Below are 20412 nucleotides of genomic sequence, written 5' to 3'. Positions count from 1 at the left end.
GCCTCAACGTAAGTATTCAATAAATGGCTATTCACATTTCTGTTTTGCATCTCTGCAGTCCTAGTTTACAAAGGCCGCTGTCTAGTTTGATTAACTTCCTAAACCTCAGCTGCTTCCCCCTACCGTTAGCACCAATTCAGTCATTCCTTCACCAGTACCTTTCCGTTTGCCGGAGGCAGAAATCAAACCAGGTCCCTACCACTGCCAAGCTCACAGCCGACTAACGGTTTCCAGTGTTCTAGGGAGGAAATGGGGAGGGGACGATTAACTGAGACAGGGGTCCGCGGGGCGGGTGAGGAGGAGGCAGTCCTTCAGGGCAAGTTCCATTGCCTGTATAAGCACGGGCACGGGAGTGGGAGCGGACTGCAGCTGGACCCTCAAGGACTGTGCGGATCCGGGGGAGGCGACAGAACGCAGGCGCTGGAGGAACTTGAATGCCCGCCCACGAGATCGGAGTTCCCGCTGTTGGCCAAAGAAACCTGGAGCAGCTTGTGCCCACTGAGGCCTCGGCCCAGCCAAGTCACCTTGCAGGCGGGTCACAACACAAGCAGAAGGCGACCCCAAATCCGGGCGGACTGGAAAATACCCGGCCGTTGAGGACGGAAGTAACCGCAAACCTGTAACCGAATCGCCAAGTAACTCCCAGCGTTCTCAACTGCCGGAGGAGCCGGAAACGACCCGCGCGCGGTGGGTGGGCCCGGCGGCGGCTAAGGGGGCGGGGCCGGCGCTCTCACGGAAGCTGATTGGTCGGCCCGGCGGCGGTGGAGGCAGCGCGAGGAATCGTCACCTCGGCCTGGTGAGTCTGAGTTCGAGCCTAGGCCTCGCCGGCTCCGAAACCGTCCCTAGGCTCCTGGCCGTGACTCCCTCGGGTCGGCTCCGCGCTCCCGGCCCCCCGAGGCATGATCTGGAGGGGCCGAGCGAGGCCGGGGCCTCTCTTTGGGCGGGCTTCCACTCTCAAGTTCCCGGCTGTCGAGCCAGGCATCCCCCTCGGGGATACTTTTGTGGGGGAGGGACGAGTCATGCACCCGGTCCATAGAGAAAAACAGTGCGGGGATGTGGCGGGGATGGAGCAGGTAGAAGCCCCCGAACTGAAGCCCAATGGGAGTCGCCGAGGAAGCCCAAATCCTGGGCTGGGGGATTCGACGCGGGGGTCCCCGGAGGGGGAGGGAAAGGAGGAAGGAGCCGTGGCGGGGAACATGCGGGGTCTGGAGCTCGGAGGAGAGGCCTGGGCTGGTCGGAAATTGAGTTAGAGGATGAATGTAGGTGGAGGATGCAGACCGCCAAGTCAAAACCCTTGCGTTATCTCCATCCGAAGAATGGGTTGAAAGAGCAGGAGCTAGCCAAGGACAGCCATAAAGCGTGGTACAGGGGAGCGGGGGCGGGGGAGCCGCCCCAATACACAAGGCATCAATTTTAAGGATTTTATAGTTCTTGGCAGAACATGAGCCCACACCACGATAAGACCTGTTGAGGCCTAATAAATGTATTTTTGGTTTGGTCATTACTTCGGTAAACCGAAGATATAATATTTAAAAAATTTTATTATGGAAGTGTTCAGACTTACACAAAAGTACCGAATAATACAGAAAATAGCATGCAATTTAGAATCCTAAGTACTTACCACCTAGCCTCAACCATGAACGGCCACCCCCAGTTGCATAACATATAGGTGTCAGTACACCCCAAAGGACTGATGCTGAAGCTGAAACTCCAATACTTTGGCCACCTCATGCGACGAGTTGACTCACTGGAAGACTCTGATGCTGGGAGGGGGATTGGAGGTGGGAGGAGACAGGGACGACAGAGAATGAGATGGCTGGATGGCATCACCGACTCGATGGACATGAGTTTCAGTGAACTCCGGGGGTTGGTGATGGACAGGGAGGCCTGGCGTGCTGTGATTCATGGGATCGCAAAGAGTCGGACATGACTGAGCAACTGAACTGAACTGAACTGAACGCCCCAAATGCATACTGATAAACTTTAATTTTTTTTTTTTCCATTCATGTTTAGTGGGTATAAAGGTTCCATTTTGCAAGAGTAGAGAGTTCTGGAAATTGCACAACAGTGAATGTAATTAACACAACTGGATTGTACACTTAATGATTAAGTGGTAAACTTTATGTCATGTGTTTTTAACCACACACACAAAGGTCCTTTCAAATTAGAAAAAAAAAACAACTAGGGAATTCTCTGGCTGTCCAGTGGTTAGGACTTGGTGCTTTCACAGTGGGGTTCCATCCCTGGTTGAGGAACTAAGATCCCACAAACCCTGCAGCAGGCATTAAAAAAACAAACAAAAAAAAAACACTAATGCTGTAAATTAAGAAATAAAATCTGAGTTCAAGTGTGCAATGGAAAATAACTCGTTGCCAAGTAGAGGCCCATAGACTTGTATTTTTAACTATGGAGGCTCTGAAATGAACCTGTTGGTTTTGATGCTGAGAGTACTGGACCTGGCCTGGGGTGGAGTTAAGCACGAGTGGTGCCCTCTGGTTTATACTAGAACTTGAAGGGTTGGTCCAGCCCAGCTGTGTGAGTCAAATTTCTCCCAAATATTCCTGTTTACTTACAATCTGAGGCATACTTTTTTTTTCCTGGCCGTGGCAGCTTGTGGAATCTTAGTTCCCAGACCAGGGATTGAACCCTGGGCAGGGAAAGCACAGAGTCCTAACCTTTGGACTATCAGGGAATTTCCTGAGGCACACATTTAATCTTTGGGTAAGCACCTGTGCAGGGCTTCATGGGTGGCTCAATAATAAAGAATACACCTGCCAAGCAGGAGCCTCGGGTTCCATCCGTGGGTGGGGAAGTTCCCCTGGAGCAGGAAGTGGCAACCCACTCCAGTATTCTTACCTGGGAAACCTGTGGACAGAGGAGCCTGGTGGGCTACATACAGTCCATAGGGTTGCAAAGAGTCAGATTTGATTGAGCAACTAAACAGCAACAAATTTCTGTCCTGCCCCATGCTTTCATTCAGGGAAGGGTGAGCGAAGTGTGAAATCGTCTCTTTCCACTCCCATTCTTTAGGGTTGCCCTTGGTAGTCTGTCTCTAGTGTGACATCTACTCTGTCTCCTGAATGTGCCACAGGTTAGTCCTATACACTCTTAGGGCAGCTGGTGTTAACTGAACTGGGAGGTGGCCTTCCATATTCTAGTTCTTTTCCAAGTGAGTCCTCCATATGTGGCCTTGAAACCTTGCTTCTGCCTGCCCCAAACAAACATACAAAACAAACTATAGACCAAGAAAGTAGCTGCCCAGTTTGGCTTTTTGGCTCCTTGTCTTCCTCCCAGGGCTTCAGAACCAGCACTTCTCCTGGAGCTCGATTTTCTTGATGTGAGTTGGCATTTATTAGAAAACTAAACAGCCCATCAAACTTGCATCTGAAATTACTTTTAAAAAATTGTCTTAAAAAGACAATTACATTAGTTATCAAAAAACATTTTTAGAACTATTCAGGAAAAAAATAGATACTTGATCACATCATTGAATGTCAGTGATAATAAGGAATTAGTGACAAGATCCCTGGTGAATGATGACAAAGAGCAAAAATTAAATTCAGTCACCAGGTAGATTAGCTTAGTGATTGATATTGAAGTTTATACACTCAGAACTATCAAAATGATCATTATTAAAATATCTGTAAGGAAAAAAGCTTTTGCTCATATGTAACTCACCTTTTAATTTCCTTTTTTTCCCAATGGAAATAATTGTGATTTTGGATTAAGTGAGGTTTCTTAGGAATGTAGCCATCATGTTACATCATAACTGCCTGTACCCAGGAGGTGATACAAAATGAATGAACCATTTTCTTATGTTTTCCTTTGTAGGGAAGATGGAAGAGCTGAGTCAAGCCCTGGCTGGTAGCTTTTCTGTGTCTCAAGATCTGAACAGCACAGCTGCCCCACACCCCCGCCTGTCCCAGTACAAGTCCAAGTACAGTTCCTTGGAGCAGAGTGAGCGGCGGCGCCAGTTACTGGAACTGCAGAAATTGTAAGAGATGTTTTAACTCCTTAGCTTCTCCCTGTAGGCTGGCAGCTGTGAACCACACAGGAGGCTCCAGGCTTGTCTCTACAGAACCCCCTTCAAAGTGGACCCTTTGTAGATTATTCTTGCTCACAAGGTCAGGAGGGATAAATCCCGGTAGAGGTAGACATCCTTGACATCCAGAGCTTGGGAAAAGGTGAGGAAGTAGGGAGAGACTGAAGTTTGAAAGCAAAAGCTCAACTATCTGGTTAACTTTTTCTTTTCTTTTTTCCTGGCAGCAGTCCTGAGCTTTGCAGTTTAAGGACTTATGAAAGTCACGCCCAGACTTCCATTCCCCACATTCCCTGTGTGGCTTCTCCTGCACTCTGACTTCTGGCTTTGGTGTGGGCTTCCTGTCTTCCTTCAGCCCAGATGTTTCTGTGGAGCCCTTGGGAGTTCCAGACAAATAATTCCACAGGGAATCTGAGGAAATGTCTTCCATACACTTCAGTCTCAGCGCCAAGCTGAGCAAACAGGGAAAGAGAGTTTATAGGATAGCGAGTGTTTGAGGCTGGGCTGCTCTGAAGGCGAGGCCTGTCCTTCTATCCTCAGTGCAACACAGGCCCCTTCTGGGTAAGGAATTAAGGGTTAGGAGAAACTCAACAGCTGCAGTTTCGATGCAGTCTCCATTTTGCCCACTGCTTCATTGCTAGACGTGTGTAGCAGAGATGGTTCCCTGTGGCTTCTGGATTGCTTGCAGATTACATTCTCAGACCGCGCCTTCCCCATAACCTCCACAGTTAATTAATTGTGATTAATTAGTTTGGAATAGATAATACATTCATATGGTTCAAAATTCACAATACATAAAAGAGTACATGGTGAAAAATATGTCTTCTAGACATCACGTTCCTTCCTCCCTCTCTCTTTTTTGGTCACGCTGAGCTTGGTCTTAGTTCCCTGACCCAGGATTGAACCCAGGCCCACGGCGGTGAACATGCTGAGTCCTAACCACTGGACTGCCAGGGAATTCCCCACATCTTATAGTATACTGTTACAGCTGATGAATAAATATCGATACATTATTATTAGATTTCCTTAGCTCTTCTAAGTGGTCTTTTTTGGAAGTTAGGAGAGATGCATTGCTGTTCCTCAGAAAACCCCAGAAGCTATCCCTGTCTCAGACTTCTCACTGCATCCCATTGTTTCCTCCTTGCAGTCCCTGAGAGCCTTCAGACTGATGTCTGCCAGGCAGAGAAGTGTCAGCTCTCACCTGCATGGAGATGAGCGTCTAGGGTGGAGTGGGAGGGAGTGGGATCAGCCACTAGCAAAACTTGAAAATTCCTTTAAATATTGTACTTTGCTTGTTCCTAGGAAACTCTGAAGAAAGCCAAGCGTGCTTAAACTGGGTTTCCTATTTAGGATCTGTGAGGAGGTGGTCACTAGTTAAGGAAATTCTATCATTTCTTACTCCCACCACAATTTCCAAATTGCTCCTGAATTTAGAGACTTTGAATTACATCTGTCACATTGTAGGGTGTCTTCTGTGAGACATAAAGACCTGGCCTTATGCCTTTTTTTCCCCCCCCCAGAAAGCGGCTGGATTATGTGAACCATGCCAGAAGACTGGCTGAAGATGACTGGTCAGGGATGGAGAGTGAAGAAGAAGAAGAAAAGAAAGATGATGAGGAAATGGACGTTGACACTGGCAAGACGTTGCCAAAACGCTATGCTAATCAAGTGAGTGGGCCAGAGAAGGTTAGGTGTAGCTGGTCCTGCTCCATTTACTGTGCAGTCAGAGCTCTTTACTTACCATGAACAGAGAGGAACGAGATAGGAAGAATAGGAACTGCGTTGAAAGTGCTGAACATTTCTGAGATGAAGAGATGCCTTACAGCTCTGTGTGCTGATGGGTGTCGCTGATGGAGTCTGGATAGTGGGTTTCAGAATCATCACCCCATGCTGTTAGCAGAGGCTTCTGACCTGCTGCCAAAAACTCCTGAGCGATTGATATGCTCATTGATTCCATTCTTGTCTTTCTTTACTAGTCATTATACAGATGTTGTGGATTAGGCCTGCCCAGCCCAGCACTGCCCCACTCCACCTCCCAGGTTAGTAATCTTTCTCAAGTGGTGGACTAATATGCTAGTCTTGGATCTTTAACATTCAGGTGGTTGGAGGTTGGAAGTACAGCTGCCCTTGAACACTGGGAACTGCCCAGCACCCCCAGGCTAGCCAGCTGAGGTTGAGACCACTATAACAGACCACTATAGCAAACTTCACTCAGTGCCCTGCTAAGTCCAGAGCAGAAACCATTGTGGCTTGTGGTGCCATAGGGGAGGCAGGCATGCAGACTGTCCAGTGCTCTAGGCAACCCAGGTATTCCAGAGGTAGGGCATGTATCTGAGTATGCTATTGCATACTTCTCTCTGTAACCCAAGTGTGTTGTCACCTCAGCATCCTCTCCTACTTTTAGAATATGGTTCCTGGGTGCACACACTCCCATCATCTTTCTCTGCCTCAAATATAGCACAGACGACATCTTCTGTGACAAAGTACAGTTGAGTTCTGTTGAGCAAGCCTTGTGCATGTGGAATCTTAGTTCCCTGATCAGGGATCAAATCTGTGCAGTGGAAGCATGAGTCTTAACCACTGGACTGCTGGGCAAGTCCCCGGCAAACATTGTTGAAGGCCCTGTTCTTTGTTAAGCTAGGCTATGCTCAGAAAGTAGACATGGGCTGGAAATAGCCTGTGCACTCTTAGAGTAAGTTTAGAGAATGCTTTTTCAGTAAGAAAGTGATATTAACTTCCAGCAGGGAAGGAAGCAGGGTTTCAATATCAGGAAAAGGTTAATGAAAGAGAAGAGAGGTTTGAATCGTGGGTAGGACAGGCATAGGTACAGAGCATTTCAGGGTGTTTCAGGCAGCACAGTAAGGCTGAACAAGAGCCCAGAGGTGGGAGAGGAATATATGATGTGTTCAGGAGGGATGTACAGAGGGTGTGTGCGGATGGAGCAACATAGGGTTGGGGGAGGTAGATAGCAGAAATATGTACAGGGATTTAGACTCTGGCCTAGACTGTGAGGAAGCACTGAGAATTTTTGAGCCAGGGGCAGAGGTGGGACTTCATGGGTTGACTCCCACATCAGTGTGTAGAAAGGCCTGGAAGAGAGAGACTGTGGTAGGGAGCTAGGTTTGCTAAAAGAGCTGATGGTGAGTTTACTGAGGGCAGTAAAAGTGTGTCTGGCTTTTTTCATTTAGCAAAAGGATTCATTTATGTTGTAGCATATGTTAGAACTTCATTCCTTTTCAAGTAATATTCTGTTGTATAGATATACCACATTTGTTTTTCCATCCATCAGTTGATGGCCATTTGAATTGTTCCACTTTGGGGCTATGATGAATATTGCTGCTATGAATATTTGTTTACCATGTTTTTGTGAGGACATATGTTTTAATTTCTCTTGGATATATACCTGGGAGGGAGTCACTAGGCCGTATGATAACTCTGTGTTTAGCCTTTTGAGGAAATGCCAGACTATTTTCTAAAGTGACTATACCATTTTACATTCCCACCAACGATGTGTGAGATTTCATTTCTCTGCATATTTGCCAATACTTGTTATGGTCCAGCATTTTGAGTATAGCCATCCTAGTGGGTGTGAAGTGCTGTTCCATAGTTTTGATTTGCATTTCTCTAGTGACTAATGATGTTGAGCTGCTTTTTAGCCAGTATCTTTGGAGAAATGTCTGTTCAAATTCTTTGCCCATATAAAAGTGGAGTTATTTGTCTTCTGTTATTGAGTTGTAAGAGTTTTTTATAAGTTCTGTATGAGATACATGATTTGCAAATATTTTCCATTATGTGGGTTGTCTTCACTTTCTTAATGATATTTTTGGCAGCCCAGAAGTTTTACAGCCTGATGTAGCCTTAATTTATCTTTTGTTTCGTCATTTGTGCTTTTGATGTTGCATTACTACTATTGTTTAAGGGATTGTTGATTATGCCTGGGGTTTAAGATTGAATAACACAGAGGGAGGTGATGATATTATCAATAGGGCACAGAACGCAGAAGGGGAAGGGTGGGTGTTTGAGGGATGAGAAGTACTTGGGGTCCAGAAGGGAGTGAACTCTGTTTTGGATATGCTGAGTTTAAGGTACAGAAAGGACCAGCAGAGAAAGAGATCCCAAGTGGACAGCTGGAAATACAAAATTGGAGCAAAGAAAAGAAGTCTGGAGATGAAAAAGAAGAGAGTTAGGAGGCGTCTTCTTTGGAATGGCAAGTAAAGCTATAAAAGTAGATGAGATCCACCCCAACGGGGGATAGCATCTAACTAAAGAGAAAAGGGGGACCTAGAACAGCCCCCTGAAGATTGTTTACATGTTTTGGGGAGTGTGTGGAGGACTGTTTGGAGGAAAAACAGAAAAGTGGTGTGTCGTGGAGTCGAGGGAGCATGTGCCGAGGAGACTGTGACTGGCAGCATCACACCAGCCGTGGAAGAAGGAGGGGAGATGAAGGAATAGAGATGCTCGGCTGCGGGGAGGTCAGGCCGGGATGAGAGGCAGCAAATCTGGACTGAGGGTGTCAGAGTGGGTGGGAAGGCAGCAGCAGGAAATACGAAGTATTCATAGTTAAAGAGAAAGTGGAAGAGCTTAATAGAAATGTGGAGTATAAAGTTTCATTTTTGCCTTGGATGTGAGGATTAGGGGTTGTGTATTTTGTGGCCTACAGGGAAGGAGAGGTGGGAGAGATTGAGTGGGAGGGATTACCTGACAGGCCAAAGTGTTGGTATCATGGGAGGAATCAGTGATGAATGGAAGAGCAGATCTTTTCAAATTCCTTTTACCACAGCCTTTTTTTTCTTTTTTTAAGGTAGATTTCCTAACATCTTTTAGTGTAGTATTTGGGTCAGTAGTTTGGGACTTGATCTAGTTTAGAGCATCTCAAGGTAAAGGATTTTATTCGTCTCTGGGGTATAACCCTTAGAACATAATGGTGTGATAAAGGTAGGTGGGGGGGGCAAAGTAAGGAAAGAAAGAGGGTCGCATCCTCCAGTACAGGAGGTGAGGCAGTGAGAATGTGTATGGATGCAGATAATGAAGGTGAGAAGTTGAAGTTCAGGGTGAACAGGAGATGAGTTGATTACTAAGAGCCGGTGAGGTGGAAGTCGCACTGTCACCGTTTTCTGTTCTCATTCTTTTACATGTATTTTCATTATAATATATACATGAAGTGAGAGTGTTAGTCACTCACTTGTGTCCAACTCTTTGCAACCCCATGGACTGTAGCCCGCCAGGCTCCTCTGTCAGTGGAATTCTCTAGGGAAGAATACTGGAGCAGGTTGCCATTTCCTGTTCCAGTGGATCTTTCTGACCCAGGAATTGAACCTGGGTCTCCTGCCTTGCTGCAGATTCTTTACCATCTGAGCCACCAGGGAAGCCATATATATATATGGCTTTTTAATATTACTTTTCTTTTTAATATTTATTTGTTTGCTGCATTGAGTTCTTAGTTGTGGCAGGTAGGATCTTTAGTTGCAATTTGTGGTATCTTCCCTAACCAGGGATTGAACCTGGACCTCCTGCATTGGGAAGGAGAAGTCTTAGCCACTGAACCACCAGGGAAGTCCCAGGACATAAATTCTTTGTCATTGTAAACACAGGAGCAGCACACCCCTGTAGACTGTTTTTGTTTGTTTGTTTTTAATTTGTGGGAAATTGCTTTACAATTGTTGTGTTGGTTTCTGCCATACAACAACTCGAATTGTCATAGTTTTATATATATATCTCCCCTCCCTCTTGAGACTCCCTCCTACCCCATTCGATGCCCTTTGATCATCACAGAGTGCCAGGTTGGGCTCCCTGTGTTCAGTATTGATGGCAGCTTCCCACCAGCTCTCTGTTTTACACGGGCTGATGTATGTGTGTCAGTGCTGTCTCTCAGTTCATCCCATCTTCACTTTTCGCCATTCTGTCCACAAGTTCATTCTCTACTCAGATCATCAGCCTTGTTCACTTTTAACACCATTTTTTGTGTTCCCAGTTAATGCTATCAGAGTGGTTAATTGACGTCCCTTCAGATTTGGGGCAGGAATGGATTGTGGTCGTGTGCCCTGTTGGAAAAAGAGCCCTTATCGTGGCTTCCCAGGTGAGTAGCTGCTCCCACACCTGTGCCAACATGCCTGGCCTGCAACTTAAGGGGTTCTCTGCACGCTCTATGTACCTTATCTGTCAGGCAGCTGTGCCTGCCCAGGGATTGAAATGCTTTCCTGCAGGAGGGATTTGGTGAGAGCCATCCTTGGGCTGATGGCACCCGTGCAAAATGTGGAAGCAAAGGGGGGAGGGGACCTTGATGCCTGATGTAACTGTCTTTCCCCACAGGGTTCTACCAGTGCCTATACCAAGAGTGGCTACTGTGTCAACAGGTTTTCTTCCCTTCTGCCAGGAGGCAACAGGCGAAACTCAACAACATCAAAAGGTGCCTACATAAAGTTGTCTGTTTATTAAGTTTTATAATCAGTAAGAGATGGTGCTTGGTTACTTGCTTAGTTGTTTTAAAGACCCACTTTGAAAGGACACCTTTGGAACTGCACAAAGATACTGTCCTGCCCACTGGGCTCTCCTTCAAGGTCAGGCCTTCTCAGTTGCAGAATAGTTGCCACTTGTGAGGCCTGCTGAATTAAACCCCTGAATTAAAGTCAATGCACCTTTCCCATGGACTTCCGTCACAAGGTGACAGGTGCGGTTTTCTGGGGAAAGGTCCCTCAGAAGACCAAGTGTAGCATACAGTAAGCTGTTCCTGGGGCTTCCTACCAAATTCCCTTTTCTCCTTTATCTTCGTCCTCACCTTAGCTTCTGCCTCCCACCTGGGCCCAGCCGAGGAGACTAAAGGTTAAATAACTTGCCTGCGGTCATTCAGCAAGGAGTTGGCAGAGCTGGGCCTACACAGTTCTCCTGTCTCTACTGGCTCAGGCTCCCTTGGTGCTTGCTGCTGTCCTCTGTCCTGAGCCCAGATCCCTCCACTGGTTTTTTTTTCACTCTGGACTGAAACGGGCCCTCCCCTGCCCCCCGCCCTGTTATTTTAGTCCTCTGATCCCACCAGACTGTTCATATTCTGTCTGTTTGTGAAACATTTCCTGATGTTCCAGTCCCCTTTTCCTGGAACTCTCATTTCTCTTAGTTTGTGCTATACATTGCTTTTTTCCTCTTCGATCACCTTATCTCCTCAACTGGATTGTAACTTCCCTAAAAGCAGGGATGACTTACAGTTAATACTCCCCACAGGACGCAGTACCTGTGATAGGAACTCAAAAGTAATTGTCAACTAAATTGGAAGGTTACTTGCCTTCAAACTTGAGCTTCTCTTAAACCTTATCTAAAGGTTGAGAGTTCACATGTGGCATGGCCTTGGCCCCTCTTATGTGGACACACCTCAGGCCACCTTTGGGCTGTACCAGCAGCTGGAAAAGGCTGTGAAGAACTTTGTCCCTGAGTGCTGGTGCTTCCTGTGATCCCTGAGGGTCGTTGGATGTAGTTCCCAAGCCCCGAAGATGGGGCTGTCTAGATTATGGTGGAGGGAACCCTGATGGGAACCCTGTACTGACTTTCTGCCCGCAGACTACACCATTCTGGACTGCATTTATAGTGAGGTGAACCAGACCTACTACGTTCTGGACGTGATGTGCTGGCGGGGACACCCGTTTTATGATTGTCAGGTAAGGACTGATGCTCTCCTCGTGTCTTCTCCTGCTTTCTCCTCTCTTCCCAGGAAAGTGGCTCAGCACGTGGGTTTAGTCCGTGACCAGCTTCTTGGTGTTTACAGGATGTGGTATATCAAGAACATCACCTAATGTTCCTTGCATCTTTGAGTGTGTTTAAATTAGCTTCATTTCTAAAAAGAGGTAGGAGGAACCAAGCGAAGCATAGCCATTCTCGAGGGGAGGAAAGAGAAACACAGTGGAGGGATAGGCTGGGACTTCGTGGAAGCTGTAGCCCTCCCCTCTCTCCAGAGTGTGGGAGGCTTGCTGGCAGGGAAGACTGCGGGTAAGGGGATGCTGCCTAGTGCAGGCGGCACCAGGAAGAAAAGGTGGAATGTTAAGCACCATCAGATAGACTTCTGCCAGCTCTACTCCTTACCAGCCACATCCTGACCCTGAATGTTAGGGCCTCCTTAGTATGACTATAAGGGCATGAACCCCTGAGGGGCCAGCTCTGGAAGCAGATTTTCCAAGTGAGGAAATGCCCTGCCCCCAATATTCTCCCCACAAGTGTCACCTTCCCACAACATTTTTCTCAGATTGGTGATATTTACAAGTGACAAGCAGTCATCAAGAGAGAGGCCAGGTCACCCCACAGGGTCCATCTCTGCTCCTGTGCTCCCCCATCCTTGTCCCGGTTTCATCTGTTGTTTAGTCACCAAGTCATGTCCAACTCTTTGCCACCCCATGGACTGTAGCCCACCAGGCTCCTTTGGAATTTTCCAGGCAAGTACACTGGAGTGGGTTGCCATTTCCTACTCAAAAGGGGACCTTCCCAACTCAGGGATCGTACCCACATCTCCTGCATTGGCAGATGGCTTCTTTACCACTGAGCCACCTGGCAAGCTTTGTCCAGTTTTATAGTAGTGGGTTTTTAATGCTCCCTCTCAGTTATTAATAGTTTATCATTGTAGTTCTCAATGTGTGGCCTCAGAAAGTTGTTCAAAATGCAAATTCTTCAACCTGTTGAATCAGAAACTATGGGGATGGGGCTTATGTTTTAACAAGCCTCCAAGTGATCCTCACAGAGGCCCAAGTATGCGAATCACAGGTTATCACCATAGACTGCTTCTTTCCATAGCCATTACCCCAACCTAGGTTTCCAAATTGTGCCAGATGGTGGTAGTTCAGAATTTTAACATGCATCTAATTCAAAAAATAATATTCAAGACCTGCATCGCTAAGCACTTTGTGAGCATGATCTCACTGAATCCCTTACAACGACTCTAAGAGATAAGTATGTACTATTGTTTTTACTCCTGATCATTTAGACATGAAAGCTGAGAGCCGCAGATGTTAAGCACCTTGCCCAAATGCAGAGCCAAGCCCCAAACTCAGAATTCACAAATTCAATCCAGAACCTATTTTTCTTTAATTCTGTTGAAGGATGTTTCATAACATACATTCATAACCTACAAATTTGGTAACTAAAGCCACCTATATTTTGATAATATAAAAAAAAAAGACTGTGGGGGGTTTTTTGTGTGTGTGTTTTTTTTTTTTTTTGGTTTTAGAAATTTGAAAAGAAAAAGAAAAGTCCCTAAATATCATCAGAAGGGTGTGTATCAGAAATAGTAGTTTATGGTAGGCTGCAGTCCGTGGGGTCGCTAAGGGTCGGACACGACTGAGCGACTTCACTTTCACTTTTCACACATTGGAGAAGGAAATGGCAACCCACTCCAGTGTTCTTGCCTGGAGAATCCCAGGGACGGGGGAGCCTGGTGGGCTTCTGTCTATGGGGTCACACAGAGTCGGACACGACTGAAGTGACTTAGCAGCAGCAGTAGCAGAGAAGTTAAAACTACAAAGTAGTTTCTAATCCGAGGCCTGGCGTGCTGTGATTCATGGGGTCGCAGAGAGTCGGACACAACTGAGCGACTGAACTGAACTGAACTGAAAGTAAGACAAAAGTGAACACAGTGTGCTTTGGAGTTGTAGAGTCCTGGTCCTGTGGTAATGCTGTGTGCGCCTGGATGAGTGACATAATCTTTCTGAGCCCTCACCTGTAAAAGGGAGATAGTAAGAATACAATTTGGAGAGGATGGTTGATGATTAATACGATTATGCGCGTAAGGTCCTTAGCATGGAGCCTGAGACATAGTAGGCCTTCAGTGATAAATGTTGGCATTGTTACTATTAATAATCCCATTGGATTTAAGGAAAATACATCCGAAGATTTTATGACATCTTCCTGACCTTGTAGCAGTGTTCTAGCAGAATTGAGGGTAATGAGAGGAGGGCTCAGGTTTTCATCAGTCAGGTGACAGGTTTTTTCACAGTTTTACTGACGTGTAACTGATGTACAGCACTGTGTCAGTTCACAGTGTGCAGCACGGTGACTTGACTTACGTATATGGCACAGTAGGGTAACACCCAGCATCTCACATAGATACCAAAAAAGAAAAAAAATAGTGTTTTTTTCCCTGCCATGAGAACTCTTAGGATCAGCAACTCGCAACAGCCATCGTGTATTCCGGACGGCAAAGTCAACCATAGTCATTGTGTTGTACTTTCAATGTCTAGTACTTTTTTATCTTATAACTGGACATTTGTGCCTTTTGACCATCAAGCAGATTTTTAGGATGGGGTGTTTTTGCTCATAAAACAATATTTTGTTCATGAAACAGGGAGCCTTATTTCATCTTTCCCTGTCTCTTTGGCAGACTGATTTCCGATTCTACTGGATGCATTCAAAGTTACCAGAAGAAGAAGGACTGGGAGAGAAAACCAAGCTCAATCCAGTAAGGCCTGGTGTTAGGACTGCAGAGTTCTCTCTGGGGATCAGTTTGGATTGCTCTGTTGTCTGAATTCAATCATTATGGATAAAATTATTTTTTCTTTTTGAGGCAGCATGGCATAGTGGGAAAAGTATGGACTTAATAGTTATCCAGATTCCAGTTTTGGCTTTTAACAATTATTTGGTTAAGTTAATGTCTTCACTTGGCTTTAATTTCTTCATCTGTTTAATAGGGTTAGTAACACCTACCTTACAGAGCTGATCTGTGAACCAAATGATGTAAATGTGCAAGTCTTTCTAGCATAATACTTAGGGTGAGCACTCAATAAATAGCGGTTGATAGAAAATGCTAATAACTTCTTTTATTAATAATGCTATTTAGAATGCTAGTACGGTGGTTCTCAAACTGTAGCTTGCATCCATAGCCACTGGAGACTTGTTGAAATTCAAGCTCCTGGGCTTCACCCCCAGAGTTTCTGATTCAGTATGTCTGGAGTAAAGCCTGAGAGTTTGCATTTCTAACAAGTTCCCCAGTGAAACTGATACTGCTGCTCCATGGACCCCACTTTGAGAACCCCTGCTTTTGTATCTGAGCTAAGAGTAACCTCATCTAGTGAGTTCCCTCTTTTTATAGATGAGGATGCAGGCTCAGAGAGAGGGTGCTGCCTTCCCCAAGGTCCCACGGTCCAGGATGATAGCCCAAGTGTCTTTGCTATTCGCTCAGTGATTAAACACAGGACGGCTATTTTCATTGCATTTTATTTGTTAAGCTTTATAGACTGGCATTTGCTTGGGTTGCTTACAGCATTTTTAAAGGCAACTAGATAACCGGTTACAGGCCAGTAAATGGAGCCAGTACTTCCAGTGATATTATCAGTAAGGTCCAACAAGAACATGGGTACTGCTTCCTCTGAGATGCTGTTCTGTGTGCTCTACATGTACTGTCTCACTGAGTCTGCATGACAACCCTATGCAGTAGATGCTTTTATTATCCCTTTTTATAGACAGGAAAATGGAGGCATATGGAGATTAAATGATTGACAGAGGTGCACTTCAGACCCAAGCAATCTGACTGAGAGGTTGTCATAATCCTCATCACTTTTTTATGCTCTTTTAGTATAAAATTTTTTGCCATTGTGGCATTTCACCAGCCCTTCGTTTGGGGCAGCTGTCATAGGGTTGGGAGAATAACAGAATCCCTACACCTAGTACAGGGTAGGGGTTCACAGTCTTGACCGTATGTTAAAATCAACTGGAGAGCTTAAAAAACAAAAATGCCTGGGTCCCACCCCAGAGCAGTTCAGTCAGAATTTCAGGGTGAGGCCTGGGCATCAGTAGTTTCCCAGATGGTTCTGTAAAAAACAAGGTTGAGAATTCTATGCCTAGTAATTCTACCTAGGATAGGTAGAGGGGGGCCGGTTAGGGTGAGATTGAAATTTTTCTTCTTTGATATATTGTTAGCTCTTCAACTGCTGAAACCAGTATTGTTTGTAACATATACTAATTATTTGTTCTAATTTATGTTTCAGTTTAAATTTGTGGGACTGGAGAATTTCCCTTGTACCCCTGAGAGCCTGTTTAAGGTGCTGTCTATGGACTTCCCTTTTGAGGTAACAAAACCATTGTCTCTATTGCTCTGATGTGATTGTGGGACACAGGGAAACTCGGCTACATGGAGTCTTAAGAGTGCCTGTGACTGCTGTGTCAAAGCATCAGAAAAAGGGCTGAAAGGTGACTCTCGGGAAAGGATGTGCTCATGACCCTTCAGAGTCAGATAAGTCAGAAGGCCAGAGCCGGAAGGGCCCTGCAAGGAAAGCTCATCTCACTCCCTCATGTTACAGACGGAGAAACTGAGGCCCAGAGAGAGTGAGGGTTCCGTTCCCGGGTCTTCGTGCCTGCTGTGTGCTGCAGGCATGAGAAGTAGCCCCATGTTTGACTGCCACGGCTGATTACGATGTAAAGGCGCTTCTGTGGCCGACAGACTGCAGGGCTTTGAACTCCTAATGCTTCCTTCCTCCGACCAGCAGATGGTCCCCAGGGGTGGCAGTGCCTGCTGAGCAGTGGCAGGGCAGCAGAGTGACTAACTTGTCCCAGGTTGCCTAGGACTTCCTGGGTTTTAGTGCTTAAAGTCTCAGGTCCCCAGGGTCTGCTCAGCCCTGGGCAGCCTTTTGTCTTCCTCAGAATGTGCCAGTACCCTCTACACAGACTTGCTTTGCCCATCGTACCCTTTAAAATTCTGCCTAGTCACCCACAAGTATTTGCTTGAACTGAATATAATTTTGCTAAAAGGATCACAGCTTCCCGAATAAGGAAATAGCAAAGGCTGAGCTGCCTTCATTTCTGGGAGTCAATTAAGAAGGTGGTAAGAACACCATCTTTATTTATAACCCTTATGCCCCAGTGACAATAAATGCTTTTTAGAGATGAGTCACTGAATCACAGAAAAGAAAATATGGGACTGTGGGAGGTCTTCCCGTTGAGAAAAACTGAGTTTCCCAGAACGTAGCTCTCAAACAATTTAGGGGGAGGTTCAGGCAGCCAGAAATGCTGGCTGCTTGACTGGCTGCTTCCCTTACACTCAGCAGTCTGGCATCTTGGAGGGGCTTGTCCAGTTTCCCTGCTTTGTTCCCTGTGTGGAGCACATGCCCCACTCCTGGGACCTCCAGGTGGTAGCAAGTACATGGAATCAGAGGAGAGAAGACCTGGGATCAAGGTGGATTTCTACTTCATCCTAATGTGTTTGGGGGAGGCCTCAGAACTCCCGGAGCCAGAGCAGCCCCAGCTCTCAGACACTTTCATGGTGGGTAGGAGAGTAAAGTGGGGCTTCTCTGGTGGCTCAGATGGTAAAGAATCTGCCTGCCATACAGGAGACAGATTCCATCCCTGGGTCTGGAAGATCCCTTGGAGAATGGAATGGCTACCCACTCCAGTATTCTTGCCTGGAACATTCCATGGACAGACGAGCCTGGTGGGCTATAGTCCATAGGGTTGCAAAGAGTCAGACACAACTGAGTAACACGTGCTTCAAGAGGGTGAAATAGTGGGTAGGAAAGCACCCTGTAAACGGGAAAGTACTTTATGTGTTTTTGTATACGAAAATTTTGTTTTCTAGACCATTTCTTCATTTATAGAAATGCATGTGTGAGAAAAGAGGACTCTCTTTCATCCGCAGTGACCCAGGAAAAAAGAACTGGACCATAGGAACTGCCGCAGTGTGCATAGCTCTCCTGGAGACGTGGGCCCCAGAATCCCTTCTCATCCCAGGTTTCCTCTCTTGTAGGTGGATGGCCTTCTCTTCTACCACAGGCAGACCCACTACAGCCCTGGAAGCACTCCTCTGGTGGGCTGGCTGCGCCCCTACATGGTGTCAGATGTTCTTGGCGTAGCTGTGCCAGCCTGCCCACTGACCACCAAGCCAGAATATGCTGGCTACCAGCTCCAGCAGATTATTGAGCACAAGAAGAGCCAGAAGGAGGGCATAATGGGGAAGCTCACACCCAGGGCCTCTGAGAATGGACACTATGAGTTGGAGCACCTATCTACTCCCAAGCTGAGGAGCCCTCCCCAGAGCCCCAACCACCCGGAGAGCCTCATGGAGAACTAGGCAGGGCAGCCTCCTCTGGGAGTCACAGGATGGTGGTTGGCTCAGAGGAAGGCTGGGGAGGTGGACAGTGACAAGAACAAAGTGACTTCATTTTAGGGCAGACCTTCCGAAGCCATTCCAGCTGGAAAGAGCTTGTCTCCTATCTGAAATGCTGGCTTTAACAATAGGGGAAGGTTCCCACATTGGGTGGTCTTCGGATTTGAGCAGCACCTCCTGTGAAAATGTATCACAGATCCACAGTGTAAATATATGTCATTCTTAAGAAGTTATTTGTGGTTCTTAAACTTTAAGCTGTCAGGAATCTCCCCCACCTCCACTCCTTCAGGCTACCTAAACCGTGACTGTTCAAGTGTTGGCCCATTTCACTCTGTTTAGCATTTAAGCATTCTGCTGAGTTTCTAGTTGCTGCTGTTGGTAACGTCATTTTCTAAAAGGTCTTACCAGGAACTGCAGTTCTTGGTATTTGAATATGTTCCCTCTTCTGAGAAGACAAGTGTGATTTTCTCTGGTTTCGACATAGCCAGAGATAAAATGCAAATAGAGTTCATTCACTGCTTCCACCAACATTTGAACATCTTCCAGAAAATAAGCCTTGTGCTAGGTCTGGAGTTGTAGAGTGGGCTATGGTGTGGAACAGGATTTCATCCCTGCTCTTGAGCTCAGGATCCAGTGAGGAAATAAACTCACCAGCATCTAGATGGTGGGATGATGGCTTTAGTGCAGAAAGGGGGCGGGGGAGACTGGGAGGAGCAGAGGGAGGTTTCAGAGCTGGGCTGAGTCTCAGAGGAGGGACAGAAATGTGCTCTGTGGACAAGGAGCGGGGAGTTTCTCACAGAAGCAGGAGTCTGTGCAGTTGCTCCCCTCCAGAGCTGAGCAGGACTTGCTCTGGGGCCTGAAGTTGGTTCAGCATGGGGTAAAGGGGCTGGGAGGCTGTGGGAAAGGAGGCTGGAAAGAGATGGGCCTGACTGTAAGTGGCCTGTGTGTGTAAGGTGTGTTATACAGAGGTTTTGGATTTTATATCATGGATGAAAGGGAGCTGATGAAGCACTTTGAGCAGGCAGGATCCACTCAGGTTTCTGGACGGGAGCTCTGTGGCAGCTGCAGGGGTGGAAGGTGGCCTCTAACACCAACCAGTTAGTTTCTGCTCTGTGTTCAGGAAATGTGTCCCATTTCCCATGGCCTCAATCTGCTTCCCATACTGCTTTCCACTTTTCTAGGACTTCTCTTAGTAGACAAAAGGTCTTCACTATTCCACTCCAGTGTACTAGTATCCTGCGGAGAAAATTTCAGAGGGATCCAGGTCAGATCTTGTCTGACATGCAGTTGTTTCTTTGTGTTGATCAATTCTGGGAACGGATCTGGGCAGAAGCTGTGGTTAAGCAGAGCCTAATTACACAAATTCAGCACCCCAATGGAACTAGCCTCAGTGTTGGGCTCTTAGAGGGCTGCGTGGGCTGACACTATAAAATTGGAGAAGGAAGAAACCCCCTTCCCTACCCAGTAATGACCCAGCTGGCCGCAGATTTAAGCATGCCTACATCAGTAAGCTGTTTCCTGAATTTAGGTCAATTCTGTAATAGGAACATCGTGTTCCTCTTGCCAAAAAGCATGTCGTAGGCTGCTTAGAGGTTTAGTCTCTGTTTAATGATCTTCTGAATGCTCTAGTTTGTGCTCTCAGCAGCCAACAGTAGCATTTCAGGAGCTGTGCTTGCTAATATCAGTAGAGACTTGACCAGGCTCTGCCCAAAAATAATCGGGTCTGGAAGGACTACTTCCCTCAAAGAATGCTCTCTGGGGACAGATGCATGAATCAAAGAACATAGCCAAACATCACCATGTACAACTTGATACTGTTAAATGGTACCTTGAAGGATGTTTCTCAGGGGTATGCCCTCATGTTTTTAAATGAGCCAGTATGATTTATCAGTCACTGAATAGATTGTGTCTCCTGGTCATATTTCTCTGTGAGCTATGAGATCACCTCCTGCCACCCATTTAAAAGACGGTTGTGTGGTCGGTTTCTGTGATTGGATACTAGTTATTTTAATGTTAACTCCAAACTTAGATTGTAGAGGAAATGGAGAAGAGAGAGGTGGGACTTAAGGACGTGGTGACTCGCTAGCTGTGAAATGAAAGAAATGGACAGGAGGAGGAGGAAATGGCAACGCACTCCAGTATTCTTGCCTGGGAAATCCCATGGACAGAGGAGCCTGGCGGGCTACAGTCCATGGGGTCGCAAAAGAGTCGGACGTGACCGAGCGACTGAACAACAAAATGTGAATGAGTATAAAAAGTGTGAAGTGTTGATTTGGGAGGTTTCCAGTTTTGGCAAGTAGGCAAATTTACA

General features: G+C 46.4%; 1 protein-coding gene across 2 annotated transcripts; it reads left to right on the top strand.

The window, feature by feature from the left end:
• The first annotated feature begins 639 nt into the window (after positions 1-639).
• On the top strand, positions 640-18330 carry SNUPN (snurportin 1). Of its 2 annotated transcripts, XM_055418107.2 has the most exons (10): positions 640-796; positions 3832-3994; positions 5560-5707; positions 6016-6078; positions 10011-10115; positions 10349-10445; positions 11585-11682; positions 14388-14465; positions 15991-16071; positions 17742-18330. In XM_055418107.2, exons 2-10 carry the CDS (start codon positions 3837-3839, stop codon positions 18063-18065), a joined length of 1152 nt encoding a protein of 383 aa, XP_055274082.2. In that variant the 5' UTR covers positions 640-796; positions 3832-3836; the 3' UTR covers positions 18066-18330. The 2 variants fall into 2 exon arrangements, with proteins under 2 accessions (XP_055274082.2, XP_055274083.2); XM_055418108.2 differs by lacking the exon at positions 6016-6078.
• Positions 18331-20412: the final 2082 nt, after the last annotated feature.

The sequence above is a fragment of the Moschus berezovskii genome, chromosome 21, assembly GCF_049115385.1.
Source record: "Moschus berezovskii isolate FMDL1 chromosome 21, NW_MosBer_1.0, whole genome shotgun sequence".
NCBI classification, from domain to species: domain Eukaryota; kingdom Metazoa; phylum Chordata; class Mammalia; order Artiodactyla; family Moschidae; genus Moschus; species Moschus berezovskii.
Note: the sequence above shows the minus strand (reverse complement) of the source record. Positions and strands in the feature narration are given on the sequence as shown.